Below are 14,976 nucleotides of genomic sequence, written 5' to 3'. Positions count from 1 at the left end.
TGGGAGCAGCCTGTCTGCAGGACACACAGCTCACCCGGCTCCACCTTCCTGGGGCTGACCTCGGAGCATTCAGCCTCCCCTGCCCCTCCCTGCGCTTCCCACAGCGAGTCCGCCCAGGCGGGGCTCCTGGGGAAGCCAGAGGGTCCTGCCCCCCAACTTCACAGTCAGACGGGACTCTCAGCCAGCCAATAAAACAGAGGTTTATTAGACGACAGGAACATGGTCTAAACCAGAGCTTGTAGGTGCAGAGAACAGGACCCCTCAGCTGGGTCCATTTTGGGGGTCAGTGAGCCAGACAACTACGTCTGCCCTTCACTCCATGTCCCAGCCAGCCCAAAACTGAAACTCCCTCCAGCCCCCGCTCCTCTGGGCTTTGTCCCTTTCCAGGGCCAGGAGGTCACCGGATTCCTTTGTTCTCCAGCCCTTTAGCTCTCACCTTGCAGGGGGGAAGGGCCCAGGCCATCAGTGGCCAGGAAACAGGGTGTCGGCCATTCTCTGTGTCCAGACCGCTGCACACACCTGCCCTCTAGGGCTCTGCAAGGATCATACACCCTTACCCCATCCCCTAGATACTCAAGAACTGCATAGGGGAAACTGAGGCACCCCCACACTATTCAGAGGAAACATTAAGAACAGTCCCCCCTCTTCAGGGTGTAGCGGGGGTTGGTGCAGGGGGGTGAAGCGGGGGTGCAGTGGAGACGGTGCAGTGGGGGGAAGGTGCAGTGAGGATGGTTTGGGAGAAGGTGCACTGGGGGTGCAGTGGGCTGATGGCACAGGGGAAGGTGCAATGGGGTTGCAGCGAGGGGAAGATGCAGGGGGGGTTGCAGCAGGGGTGCAGTGAGAATGGTTCGGAGTGAGGGGTCCATGTAGGGATGGCTCGGGGGAGGGGGTGCCGTGGGGGCGCGGTGAGGATGGTTTGGGGGGAAGGTGCTGTGGGGGATGCAGCGGGGGGAGTCGTGGGGGGGTCCGGCGGGACGACGCACACAGCAGACGCGTTGGGGGGGGGGGGCACGTCGGGCGGCGGGTCCCTTCCCCTCCCCTCCCCCGCCAGCGCCTCCTCCTCACGTGGCGTCTCTGTCTGTTTATCTCCCCCCCACATCGCCGCCCGGGCCCCCCGCCCCCCCCCGCCCGGGCCCCCCCGTAGCCGCGCTCCGCTTGCCGCCCCCGGACGCCGCCCCCTGGTGCCTGCCTGGCGTCAATGCCGCGCCCGCCTCCTGGAGCCAGCACTAGAAGGCAGGGCGTGCTGGGAACGGGTGAGTAGCCCCCCTGCCCTGCCCCCCTGCCCTGCCCCCCCGCTGCACCCCTCCCATCCCCCCCCCGCAGCCCTGCACCCCATCCCACCGCTCCCTGCACCCCCCATCCTCCCGCTGCCCCCCTGCCCTGCCCCTCCACTGCATCCCGCTTCCCCCCATCCCCGCGCCCCCGTCCCACCCCTCCCTGCACCCCCCCATTCTCCCGCTGCCCCCCCTGCCCTGCCTCCCTGCTGCACCCCGCTTCCCCCTCCCATCCCCCCACCGCAGCCCTGCACCCCCCCCTCCTCCTGCTGCACCCTCCCCGCATGGACCCGCCCCAGCACCTCGCCAGGCCCCCTCCGTCATCTCAGCCACATCTTACCACACAGCTGCCCCTGCCCTGCCCCGCGCACCCCTCAGCCCCCCCATCTGCCCAGCCAGGAACAAGCCCCCTCCCCATCCTTCATGTGTGGCTAAAGACACAGCCAGGCCTCGCTGGCCGCCAGGACTCCTGGGTCCCATCCTGGCTCTGGGAGGGGAGTGGGGTCTCCTGGGACACACCCCCGCCGTGCAGCCCCAACCCCCTCCCCCACCTGATACCCCCTCCCCATTTCCTCCTGATTGTCTGACTCCCTCACACACACACCAAAGCCCCAGCCGTCCCCACAGACCCGTTCCTGTGGGTCCTGCCAAAACTCAGCCACTCAGTGCGCTCGGGACACAGAATTTCCAGGGTGGGGGAAGGGGGAGTGGCGAGAGACACTGGCCCTTTAACTGAGCCCTGCGGTGGGGGTGGGGGGGTTGGTGCTTCCCCAGGCCCCGCCCCTCTACTCCCAGGCCCTGCCTCTGGCTCCCAGGCCCCGCCCCTTATCCATAGGCCCCCCCTCCCCCGGCTCCCAGGCTCCGCCCCCTTCCCGGGACATTCCGCAAGCCCTGCCCCTGCTTCCCTAGACCACTCCCCCCGCCCCCCAGAATCTCAGAAGCCCCGCCCCTGGCCAGGGACTCCCCCACACACATCCCGAGCGTCCCCCCCCCCCCCCGTCCATTGCTTTTTACCTGTTGCTTTTGCTCAGCCCCATCTCCATCTCCAAGGCAAATATGGGGCCAGCCCCCAGTGGGTGAATACAAGGGGTCCCTGCCTTGGGTTGGGGGGTGCTGGGGTCTCCCAGGGACGATGCCTGGAACCCCTCATTGTAGTACAAGGAGTCAGCTCTGGCCCAGACCGCGGGGGACCCCTGCAGCCTGGCAGCCCCCTCAGGGTTGCTCTCACTGGGGTGAGCCCCTCAGCTTCCCGCCCCCTTGGGACCCCCCCCTCAGAGCCTGCACCTCCCCTCCCCAGGTCAGGCCGGGAGCACCCTGCAGCAAGTGCCCCGGGATGGGCCCCCAGGGGCAGACGGACCCCCCCAGCGAGAGCCAGGCCCCCCAGCTCCGGGCTCAGGAGTGACTTGGGGAGCAGTGGGAGTGGGGAGGGGTTGGGGGTCTGGGCAGCGCGGAGAGTCCTGGGTTAGCGCCGGGAACAGAAATTACAGCCAAGGCCGGCTGAGTCGGGCCCGAGCCCCCTGACCCCTTAGTGCCAGTGCCCCCAGCAGCCCCACACAGAGCAACCCCCCCAGCCCCTCCCAGCCCTTTGTCCTCCAGCTGGTCGCACCCGGCCAGCTGCCTGCCCAGGGGGCAGCCAAGGGCGTTAGCTGCTGGGTGCCAATGGGCCAGGCAAAGGGAGGGGCCATTGTCTTGCGGGCCCCACCCTGGGCATGGCAGGGCCTGGCCCCAGCAAGCCGGCCCTGGGTCTGTGCAGCAAGAAAGGAGCCTCTTCCCCCGCCCCGCCCCCCACCATGACCACGCAGTATGTGGGGAAACTGAGGCACACGCAGTCATCAAACAAAATATTATCCCAAGCCTGAAGGGAGACAAGGCTGGAGGCCAGGACCAAGGGCAGGTCACGTGGGTGGTGCCAGGTCTCCATATTCCTCCTGGCGGGGTCGGAGCTGGGGTGGAGGCACCTGCTTATACCAGAGCATCTCACGGGTGGGGGGCAAGAGACGGGGTGCTGGGAATGGGGGTGGCACGGGCTAGGAGGTGCAGAGGCTAGTGGGGGAGATAGGAGGAGGGATACATGGGGGTGAGGGGTGGGTTTCAGGGCCAGGGGGTTCAGGGAATGGGGAGACAGTGGGGGGGCACAAGTGGGGGGTGCTCAGGACTCCCCTCGTATTCACCCCGGGCTGCCCCAATATTTGACCCCCCCCAATTAACGCCCCATTTCATACGTCTTGTAGGGTTCGCCCAGTGCCCCTGTAATGCCCCGGCTGCGTCAGCCAGGTACGTACCCTGCCCCGGCGCCCCGCGGGGGCACCAACACCCCCCCCAAAACCTCATCTCTCCCCCCACCACAGCAGCCACCGTCACCACTCCAAGCAGATCAGTGCCTCCCCCTCGCCTGTGACCCCCGACACACCCCACCAACCTAGGGCGCCCGCACTGACCGCCCGCCCCCGCTGTCCACGCAGGCTCCTGGGCCCCTTCCCCCTGTGTGCGCGGGCAAGAACCTGGCTCTGGTGAGGGGCACAGAGGCTGGGTATACGGGGACCCCTAGCACCTGGCTCTGGGGCGGAGCGCAGGGGGCCAATTATATGGGGACCCCTCCTCCAGCTCTGAGATGTGGCTGGCGCTGGGGTGGGGTACGGGGGATGGTTATAAGGGGACCCCTCACCTGGCTGGGTATATGGTGACCCTCTCGCCTGGCACTGAGATGTGGCTGGCTCTGGGGTAGGGCGAAGGGACTGGGGTTATACCGGGACCCCTCGACGGGGCCTGAGATGCGGCTGGCTCTGGGGTGGGGCTTCGTGGCTGCATATACAGGGACCCTGCCCAGGAGTATGGGACAGGAAGTGTAGGGGAATTGGTCTCCTGCCAACAGAGCTGGTTACAGGGGCGGGATTTTGGAGCCAGGCATGAGCTGGAAATGGAGGCCCCCCCCACACACACACTCACACACACTGGCCCAGCATCCTGGGGTAGGATTAGTGGGATGGCCCAGTAGGACACGTGTTACACGCCCCACGGCTGTGACACACGCGGCCCCTTGCTTGCATCACAGGGCACCCCCCCAAATCCCAAGTACCTGCGCCGGCTGGCACCCCGCAAACACACCCCACCTGTACCAGGTAACACACCCTCACACGCCGCCCGGGCCCTGCATGCACCCGCGGGAGATGCCGCAAGCACACTCGTGTGAGGCGGGTGGAGAACACGCACAGCCTGTGTGTCAGACATACACATCAGTCCAGGCCCTGGACACACACTCATGTACACGCATGTGTGGATGGACATGCGTGTGTGCAGTCTCATACATGCATGAGACCTGTGTTCATAGCCAGACACTCACGTTGCGAATCACAAGCCAACCCCGGCACACGACGGGTTCCCTCCCCGGCTCTGGGAGGGGAGTGGGGTCTAGTGGTTAGAGCAGTGGGGGCTGGGAGCCAGGACTCCTGGGTTCCATCCCTGGCTCTGGGAGGGGGAGTAGGGTCTAGTGGTTAGAGCAGTGGGGGCTGGGAGCCAGGACTCCTGGGTTCTCTCCCCAGAACTGCCATGCTCAAAGCTAAGCTGGTGCCCCTAACCCACCCCTGCCTCCAGGGATGCTGCTAAGCCCAGGGTCCAGCTGCTGGGTGGGCTGAGAGGTTCGGGGTGGGGACCCCAAGCACCCTTAGGGGCGGGGTGGAGGGGGTGAGGGGAGAAAGGGGAAGAGTTACCAAGCCTGCACTGGGCTGCTCCCAGATCAGAGCCGGGGGCCCGTGCACCCTGGTATCCCCTGGCACCCCTGCCCCCCCATGCCTCACTCGGAGACCGGCACCGGCATGAGTGGGGGTGGGGGTGGGGGAAGGGGTACAGAGCTCATGGGAGCTGGGGGAGGATACTTGCAATTTGGGGGATGCCCAGGGATGGGGGTGATGGGAGCTGGATTGGGGGTGCTGGGGGTGAGTCAGTGGAGGTGACTGGGGGATGAACAGGTATGTGGGATGCTGTGGCTTTTTTGGGGGGTGGCCTGGTGTCACGGCGTCCCCGGGCGATGCTCTGGAACTGCCCCCTACGACCCAGCCAGGACTCGGGGGACCCTCCTCTCTCGGAGCTGCTGTCCCCAGGGCAAGACCCTGCCCCCGGCTTCCCTCTTCCTGGGGCTGACCCCCGGAGCCTCCAGCCTCCCCTGCCCCACCCCGCGCTTCCCGCAGCGACTCCACACAGGGGTGGGGTCCTGGGAGTGCCAGAGGGTCCTGCCCCCCGACTCCGCAGCCAGACGGGACTTTCAGCCAGCCGGGGACACATTAGCCGACAGGAGCATGGTCTAAACTAGAGCTGGTAGGTACAGAGACCAGGACCCCTCAGTCAGGTCCGTCTTGGGGGGCCAGGAGGCCTGAGCCGCATCTGGGCCTCCCTCCATTTCCCCAGCCAGCCCCAAACTGAGACTCTCCCGCCCTCCTCCTGCCGTTGTCTCTGTCCCGGGCCAGGAGGCCACCTGATCCCTTTGTTCTCCAGCCCCTTCAGTTGGCACCTTGCTGCGGGGGGGCCCAGGCCATCAGTGTCAGGAGATGGGGTCTCGGCCATTCTCTGTGCAGACCCCATCACACTGGCCCTCTAGGGTTCTGCGACAATCACACCCCCTTATCCCCCCCACCTAGATACTTAAGAACTGCCTAGGGGAAACTGAGGCACTCACACCCTATTCAGAGAGAACATTAAGAACAGTCCCACTTTGCCACACCTAGGTGTTGTGGGGGGGGGGAAGAGGGGTCCTGTGGGCCAGAGGCTGCCTCGGGTGTGGGGTGCTGTGGATTAGAGGGTGCTGTGAGTTGGGGGTGCTCAGGGCATGGGGCAAAGTGGGAGTGTGAGTCCGTGACAAGGTGTAGTGCTGTGGGTTGGGGGATAACAGGGTGGGAGTTGCTGTGGGTTGGGGGGCCGTGGGTTGGGGATAACAGGGTGGTGGTTTCTGTGGGTCGGGGGGGATGTGGGTTGGGGGATAACAGGGTGGGGTTGCTGTGGGTCGGGGGTGCCATGGGTTGGGGGATAACAGGCTGGAGGTTGCCATGGGTCAGGGGTGCCGTGGGTCGGGGGACAACAGGCCTGGGGTTTCCATGGATCGGGGGATAACACACTGGTGGTTTCCGTGGGTTGGGGAACAACAGGCTGGGGGTTGCCGTGGGTCGGGGGTGCCGTGGGTCGGGGGAGAACAGGCCTGGGGTTGCCATGGGTCGGGGGTGCCGTGGTTCGGGGGAGAACAGGCCTGGGGTTGCCGTAGGTCGGGGGTGCCGTGGGTCGGGGGAGAACAGGCCTGGGGTTGCCGTGGGTCGGGGGTGCCGTGGGTCGGTGGAGAACAGGCCTGGGGGTGCCGTGGTCGGGGGGTGCCGTGGGTCGGGGGAGAACAGGCCTGGGGGTGCCGTGGGTCGGGGGTGCCGTGGGTCGGGGGAGAACAGGCCTGGGGTTGCCGTGGGTCGGGGGTGCCGTGGTTCGGGGGAGAACAGGCCTGGGGTTGCCGTAGGTCGGGGGGTGCCGTGGGTCGGGGGAGAACAGGCCTGGGGTTGCCGTGGGTCGGGGGTGCCGTGGGTCGGGGGGAGAACAGGCCTGGGGGGTGCCGTGGGTCGGGGGTGCCGTGGGTCGGGGGAGAACAGGCCTGGGGTTGCCGTGGGTCGGGGGTGCCGTGGGTCGGGGGGAGAACAGGCCTGGGGGTGCCGTGGGTCGGGGGTGCTGTGGTTCGGGGGGAGAACAGGCCTGGGGGTGCCGTGGGTTGGGGGGTGCCGTGGGTCGGGGGAGAACAGGCCTGGGGTTGTCGTGGGTCGGGGGGGGCGGGTGCCTCGCCCCCACTCACCTCCCCTCTCTCTCTCTCTCTCCCCCCACCGGTGCCCCCCCGAAGGTTATGAGAAGTCCCGGAGTCTGAACAGCATCGCGGGGCTGCGCCTCTCGCCCGCCCCCAGCCCCCTGGGCTCGCCCGGCGCCCCCCCGGCGCCCCCGCCCCCCGCTCCCCTCCATCCTATAGCCCGGGGGCCGCGGGACTCCGCCCCCCCCGACTTTTTAAGCAAAAAAGAAGAACAAGCAAAAGAACAAGGCAGAAGAGAGGAGGCGTCGCCGGGGGCAACCGGGGCTTCGTCGCCAGGGGCAACCGGGGGGCTTCGTCGCCAGGGGCAACGTGGGTCCCGTCCCCCCTTCGGCTTCTACAGGACACGCTACACGGCACTTTCTGGAACATCCATGAGTTACGCCCCTGACCCCTCCTGGAGCAGGACGCCTGGGTCCCTCCGGGGAGGGGGCCTGGCCTGGGGCTGGGGGGGTAGAGTTTATATTTTTTGGCAGGAGGGAGGTTTGCTCTGAGAATCCAAATACTGTGCGGGGGGGTCAGCAAGGGACAGAGACGGGGGGTCCCGGAGCCCCCTGCCCCACGCTGCACCTCTGGGTCCTTCAGTCCATTCCCTCCAGCTGTATCTGTCTGTCTGTGCTCATCAACGCCCCTCCGTCTGTCTGTCTGTCCCCGGACACCTCCCTCCGGCTGTCTGTCCCCATACACCCCGCTCCAACTGTCTGTCTGTCCCTGTACGCTCCCCTCCGACTGTCTGTCTGTCCCCGGACACCTCCCTCCGGCTGTCTGTCCCCATACACCCCGCTCCAACTGTCTGTCTGTCCCTGTACGCTCCCCTCCGACTGTCTGTCTGTCCCCGGACACCTCCCTCCGGCTGTCTGTCCTCATACACCCCGCTCCAACTGTCTGTCTGTCCCTGTACGCTCCCCTCCGACTGTCTGTCTGTCCCCGGACACCTCCCTCCGGCTGTCTGTCCCCATACACCCCGCTCCAACTGTCTGTCTGTCCCTGTACGCTCCCCTCCGACTGTCTGTCTGTCCCCGGACACCTCCCTCCGGCTGTCTGTCCCCATACACCCCGCTCCAACTGTCTGTCTGTCCCTGTACGCTCCCCTCCGACTGTCTGTCTGTCCCCGGACACCTCCCTCTGGCTGTCTGTCCCCATACACCCCGCTCCAACTGTCTGTCTGTCCTCATCAACACTCCTCTGTCTGTCTGTCTGTCCCCATACACCCCGCTCCATCTGTCTGTCTGTCCCTGTACACTCCCTCTGACTGCCTGCCCCTATACACACCCCTCCGACTGTCTGTCTGTCCTCATCAACACCCCTCCATCTGTCTGTCTGTCCCCGGACACCCCCCTCCGGCTGTCTGTCCCCATACACCCCGCTCCATCTGTCTGTCTGTCCCTGTACGCTCCCTTTGACTGCCTGCCCCTATACACACCCCTCCGACTGTCTGTCTGTCCCCGGACACCTCCCTCCGGCTGTCTGTCCCCATACACCCCGCTCCAACTGTCTGTCTGTCCCTGTACGCTCCCCTCCGACTGTCTGTCTGTCCCCGGACACCCCCCTCTGGCTGGCTGTCCCCATACACCCCGCTCCAACTGTCTGTCTGTCCCTGTACGCTCCCCTCCGACTGTCTGTCTGTCCCCGGACACCCCCCTCTCGCTGTCTGTCCCCATGCACCCCGCTCCAACTGTCTGTCTGTCCTCATCAACACTCCTCTGTCTGTCTGTCTGTCCCCATACACCCCGCTCCATCTGTCTGTCTGTCCCTGTATGCTCCCTCTGACTGACTGCCCCTATACACACCCCTCCGACTGTCTGTCTGTCCTCATCAACACCCCTCCATCTGTCTGTCTGTCCCCGGACACCCCCCTCCAGCTGTCTGTCCCCGTACACACCGCTCCAACTGTTTGTCTCAATACACCCCCCTCCAGCTGTCTGTCCTCATCAACACCCCTCCAGCTGTCTGTCTGTCCTCATCAACACCTCTCCGACTGTCTGTCTGTCTGTCCCCATACACACTCCTCTGACTGTCTGTCTTCATCAGCACCCCTCTGACTGTCTGTCCTCATTAACCCCCTCCAACTGTCTGTCTGTGTGTCTCCATACACCCCCTCTGGCTGGCTGTCTATCCCCGTACACCCCACTCCGACTGTCAGTCTGTCTGTCCTCATAACCCGCCTCCGACTGTCTGTCTGTCCTCATTAACCGCCCTCTGGCTATCTGTCCCCATACACCCCCCTCCGACTCTCTGTCCCCGTACACTCCTCTGCGGCTGTCTGTCTGTCTCATCAACCCCCCCTCCAGCTGTCTCCATACACATCCCTACGTCTCTCTGTCTGTCCCCATACACACCCCTCCAGCTGTCTGTCTGTCCCCATACACACCCCATCCCCCTGTCTGCCCCCATATGCACCATTCCGTCCGTCACCCCCGTGTGCGCCTGTCTGTCTGTCTGTTCCCCCCCCCCCATCCGGTTTCTGGACTCACAGACTCTGCTCCTTTGAGGGACCCCCCCCCCCGCTGCCGGACCCCCCGCCCGCTTGGTTCTCTCCTGCATGGATCTTCCATGGATAATAAGCTACATGCTGGCCTCTCCGGCTGCATGCCGCCGGGCCCGGGACACAGGTACTTCGCGGACCGTCGGGTCGGACGACGGACGGACGGACGGAGGAGCGCCGGTGAGGGGGGGGGCAGCCGGCTCCCACCTTCCTCCTCCTCTTCCTCCCCTGCCTGGCTTCCGGCTGCCCCGGGGGTCATGCCCCCCGTCCTGGCGCGGCCCGTCACTGTGATCCCCACCCCGGCTGCGCCCCGGGGCCGGTACCAGCGGAACCGAGGGCCCCAGCGGCCGGAGGTGGGACCGGCGTGTGTGTGTGTGGGGGGGTCCCCCCCTGCGGGTGCAGGATCGGGACCGGACCCCCCACCCCCGCCCGGAGCTGATCTCCAAGTTGCATTGTGCCAGCCAGCATGTGTCTGCATGTGAATCCGCTCGTGTTATATGCAAAACTCCCCTCCCCGCGCCGCCCCCCCCCCGGCCCGAGGGGGGGGGAGGGCACTGGACCTCCCCCAGCCCTGGGTCTCCTCCCCTTTAGCGCCCGGTTTGCCCTCCTCCCCTGCGGGAAGGGGGGGTAGCGAGAGGGGACACGGTGGTGGGGGGAGGGACTGTGGGGGGCCATTGGAGGGGGGGGCATAGCTCTGCCCCCCCCACGTGGCCCTGCTCTTCCTCACTCAGTTCCCCCCCCCACCGGAGACCCCCACAACCTCCACCTACGCAAACTAGGCCTCAAAGTGGTTGGAGCCCCCCCACCCCCACCCCGCAGCAGCTGCATGGCCTAGGGCTGGGGAGAGTCTGCCCCCCCCCCCGATATGTCACCCCCCCCACCCCTTTGCAGGGTGGACAACCCCCCACCAGGAAATTCATCTGTCACACTATGCAACATCACCCCGTCTGAGCCGGGGGGCGGGGTCTCCTGGGGGGGAGCCCCCTCAATTCCAGCCCCTTCCCGCCATTGCTCTGAGAGACCCCCCCCGACCCCCCCCCACCGGTCTCTTGCCCCCCCCCAGCAGATACCAGAAGCTTCTTATGCAACAATTCCTATGCAAAATGAAAGCGATTCTCTCGCGAGTTAGCGGGGGCAGGGGGGGTCTGGCTTTGCTCCCACCCCAGAGAAGCGGATGGGGGGGGAAGGCTGGGGGGAGGGGATTCCCCTGTAGTGCTGCCCCCACCCCACCCCTGTCCCTGCCCACTGCTGAGGGCAGCTAATGGGTCATATTGACCGAAGGGCCCCCCCCCCAGCCTGGCTGGCTTCCCCCCCCCCCGGCTCCGAGCCCCCCCCACCAGGGTGGGGAATGTGGGTGCCTCGCCCAGCCCTTCATGTGGGGGGAGATGCTACTTAAAGGGGGGGGGCAAGGCCTGTCTACCGCCTCCCCCAGGTGCATGGTATGGGGGGGTTCCAATTAATTTAAAATAAGCCTCCGCATAAACACTTGCCCCCCCCCCGTGTCTGACCCTCCTCATCCATTGCTGGGGTGGGGGGGCTAATCTTTTTCTGTGGTTTTTCCCCCCACACACACACACATATCGCACTTTAAACACCCCCCCTTGGAATGTCAGCTCCTCGTTTCATATATTGGGGGGGTTACAGGTCACCCCCCTGGCCTTGTGGAGCTGCCCCCCCCCCATTGCACTGAGCCGGGGGGGAAATAAAATCAAGGCGGGGGGGGGGCGGTCCTGGCTCCTTGATTAAATTATCTCCCGGGGGGGGGTGTCCCTGATTTAAGAACCGGGGTGGGGGGAGCTGAGCCCTGCAGCTGTGGGGAGCCCCACAGAGGACAGGGTTGACAATGTCTTCCAGCAACTACAGGGTGTTTTAGACTCAGGAAGGGGGGGCCTGGGGATGGTCCAGCCCCCCGGGGAAGGGCAGGAGGCAGGGAAAGGTGCAAAGTGGGGGGATGGGCAGGTGGGGGGGGGCCGGGGGGGGCACAGGTCTATTTTTTCAAGCAGATGTTTAATAAAATGCAGAATCGCGACATTATTTTTTCATAGAAACAAGCCCCCCCCCGGGCCCCCCCCCCCCATCTGTGAGCACCGCAGGGCATGAGCCATGTGGCTGGGGGAGAGACACACTCCTGCCTCCCCCCCCCCCCCCCAGCCCGGACGCCTGGGTCCCATCGCCCCATATTTCCTGCTCCCCCCCACCCCTTCCCATCCCGGGGCAGGTCCTGGCCCCAACCCCACAAGTGTGCCAAATTTGTGAGTTGTGATGGGGGGGGGGAATAGCTGGATGACGTGTAATTCCGGACCCCCCGCCTGTGCCATGTCTCCCCTCCCCTTGCTCCAGCCCTCCCCCATCTCTCATCCCTCCCCACCGTCTCGGCGGCCCCAGGCATGTGTTGGTACCAGCCCCCCCGCCCCCGCAATCCACATCCCCGGGGGGGGGTCTCCCTAGTGCTGCCCCCCACACACAAAGCAATAATACTGCCCCAGCAGCGTCCTGAGCGGGGTGGGGGGGGCAGGTCTGGGGGGGGGGGCAGGACCTGGCTGAGCTCCGAGCCCCAGTGGGTTCCCCCCATCCCATGAGCCAGCAGGACCCAGGGTGACCCCCCCTCCCAACTCAGCCAAGGCCTTGAGCCGAGGGACCCGCCCCCCCATATCCTGCCTCCCCCCGTATCCATCTGTCCTTCAACCCCCTGCCCCCCCAGCCTGCCTGCCCCCCCTCCTTCGTCCAGCCACCCCATCTTCCAGGCCCCCCATAACCTTCCTTCCACCCCCCCTTCTGCCACATATCGACCCCCCCCCCGCCACCAGCCCTCCCCCCCGATCCTCCCCAGCAAGTCTTCCTTCCCCCCCACCTCTGGGGGGGCATCCTTCACCCCCCCCTGCTCCCGTTCAACTCTGGTGCTACACGACCCCTGGGGGGGGGCCTGGTGTTGCCCCCCCCGGCCCGCCAGGACTCCCCCACCCAAGCGCTCAGGGCTGGGGGGGGGGGCTGAGCAGCTCCTGGGGGGGGTTGTGCTTTTGTTGCTGTTTCTTTTCTCTCCCCTGTTATCTGTCCCCCCCATGTCCCCTCCCCGGTCTCTGCCTGCCGGGGGGGCGGGGGGGGTCCGGGGGCTGCATGATCGGTCAGGCCAGGACTTTACAGCATGAAATAAACGAATCCTTTTCATGGAAACCTTTCACCCTGCGTGGGCAGCGCCTGCTTCTGACCAGCGCCGGGGGGGGGAGAATTGGGGGGCACCCCCATACACTGTGCCAGGGAAACAGGGCCCAGAGCAGGCCCCCCCATGCCCCATTCCCCCCCCAGCCACCCAGTCCCCTGTCCTAGAGCTGGCTGGGAATCCCCCCCCCCATAGGGAACACCCCCCCCCGTCTCTGGGCCCTTTAGGGGCTCCAGCTTCTTTCTTGGGGTGGGGGCAGGCAACTGCCAGTGGTGGGGGTGGGGTGGGGGCCCTGAGCCTAAGGGGGAGGGGGAAATAGCAGAATTGGGCAACCACTTGCCAGCCCCACCCCAAGCTGGGCCTCCCCAGGCACTGCTCCCCCACCCACAAAGTCTGAGAACCCCCAAAGTCCCCCAGCCAACTGTCACCCCCCCCAAACCCTGCCCCATTGAGAGGCACCGGGGGTCTAGCAAACATGGGGCTGGGGGGGCAGGGCCAGGCTGGCAGGGGGCTGCGGGTTGGGAGTGAGGGGCACCGGCAGAGCTGGAGGGAGCCCAGGGCTGGGGGGAACCCCGGGGCTGCGGGTTGGGAGTGAGGGGCACTGGCAGAGCTGGGGTGGGGGGAGCCCAGGGCCGGGCTGGCAGGGAGCTGTGGGTCTGGAGTGAGGGGCACCGGCAGAGCTGGGAGGTGGGGTCTGCGGGGTGGGAGTGATGCCGCCCACCCCAGCTTGGTCTGCCGCCAACCCCCCCCCATTTCTCTGCTCGTCCATCCATCCAGCCCCTTTGTTAGCGAATTAATTTGGTTAATTTCGAGCCCCTAATTAGGCTCTGTCCCCTGCAGCCGCGCTGGGCAGGAGGGGGGCTCCGGGCTCCTGTCCCAGGCCTGGCGCTGGGGAGCTGGGCCGGGAGCCAGGCCCACAGCTGGGGCTGGGCCGGATCTGCCAGCCCCCGGCCGGATCCTGGCAGCTCAAAGGCGCCCAGCTGGCAGAACCAGCCTCAGGCACCAGGCCCATGACCCTGCCCAGCTCCGAGCCCCCGGCCCCTTCCCCAGCAGCCCTGAGCCCGCACAGCCTGGTCTCGACCCACCGCCAGACGGGGACTGACCCTGGATACAAGTAGGACAGGACAGAGAACCCCGGAGTCCTGGCTCCCAGCCCCCCCTGCTCTAATCACCAGACCCCCTCCGTCCCCGAGCCAGGGAGAGAACCCCGGAGTCCTGGCTCCCAGTCCCCCCTGCTCTAATCACCAGACCCCCCTTCCCTCCTCAAGCCAGAGAGAGAACCCCAGAGTCCTGGCTCCCAGCCCCCCCTGCTCTAATCACCAGACCCCCTCCCTCCCCGAGCCAGGGAGAGAACCCCGGAGTCCTGGCTCCCAGTCCCCCCTGCTCTAATCACCAGACCCCCTCCCTCCCCGAGCCAGAGAGAGAACCCCGGAGTCCTGGCTTCCAGCCCCCCTGCTCTAATCACCAGACCCCCTCCCTCCCCGAGCCAGGGAGAGAACCCCGGAGTCCTGGCTCCCAGTCCCCCTGCTCTAATCACCAGACCCCCCTCCCTCCCCGAGCCAGAGAGAGAACCCCGGAGTCCCGGCTCCCAGCCCCCCATGCTCTAAGCACTAGACCCTCCTCCCCTCCCAGGGCCAGGACTCCAGAGAACCCAGGAGTCCGGAGCGGGGCTGGGGGGTGGGGTGGAATTCTCTCAGTTCTCCATTTTCGCTCTATTTCAGTCCTTCTAGACCCAGTTTAGCTGGGTTGTAGCTAATTAATTCTCCTGGCCCATTGGGCGTGGGGGTGGTAGTAATGAGCTGCTGCTCAGCCCCCGGGGAGGGGAAGCTGGCAGGGGCTGCCCTCCTTTCTATCCTCCGCCACAACCAGTATGAGCCCCCCGCACGAGTTGGCAGCCCCCAGCCCTGCCGGTGCCCCTCACTCCTGACCCACAGCCCCCTGCTAGCCCAGCCCTGGCTCCCCTCCCCCATGGCTGGGGCTGTGGTGGAGGGGGGGTGTCTTCCCTGGTGGCTCCAATGCCCCCATTCATGCTGCAGGCCGCAGCGGCTGACGGGGGTCGCGTTGGTGGCAGTACTGGGATGGCCGGGCCCCAAGGAGGGGCTGGAGCCGAGGTCAACGTTTGGGTGATGCCAGGGCTGGTCTTGGATCAGGGAGAGCCTGTGACTCCCCCACGGCAGCTGGATTCTCCCCTCTCCTGCCAGGGGGCCTCTGTGGGGCTGGGGCAGCCTGGCAAAGGCCA

The 14,976-nt window shown here is 66.2% G+C and overlaps 2 protein-coding genes across 2 annotated transcripts in view; one reads left to right on the top strand and one right to left on the bottom strand.

Moving 5' to 3' along the window:
- The window catches only part of LOC144278933 (voltage-gated potassium channel KCNC1-like), a 28,681-nt gene extending 21,424 nt beyond the window's left edge, over positions 1-7,257 (top strand). Inside the window, 2 exon segments of the mRNA XM_077840320.1 lie at positions 7,135-7,217; positions 7,219-7,257. Of these exon segments, the coding sequence (XP_077696446.1) occupies positions 7,135-7,217; positions 7,219-7,257 (122 nt within the window).
- A 6,300-nt stretch (positions 7,258-13,557) lies between these two features.
- Positions 13,558-14,976, bottom strand: part of BRSK1 (BR serine/threonine kinase 1) — a 24,874-nt gene continuing 23,455 nt past the window's right edge. Inside the window, exon 11 of the mRNA XM_077840199.1 lies at positions 13,558-13,841. Coding sequence (XP_077696325.1) covers positions 13,558-13,841 — 284 coding nt within the window. The remainder of the gene's footprint in view (positions 13,842-14,976) is intronic.

This window comes from Eretmochelys imbricata, chromosome 23, assembly GCF_965152235.1.
Source record: "Eretmochelys imbricata isolate rEreImb1 chromosome 23, rEreImb1.hap1, whole genome shotgun sequence".
In the NCBI taxonomy this organism is placed as follows: Eukaryota; Metazoa; Chordata; order Testudines; family Cheloniidae; genus Eretmochelys; species Eretmochelys imbricata.
This window is presented reverse-complemented; position numbering and strand designations above follow the sequence as displayed.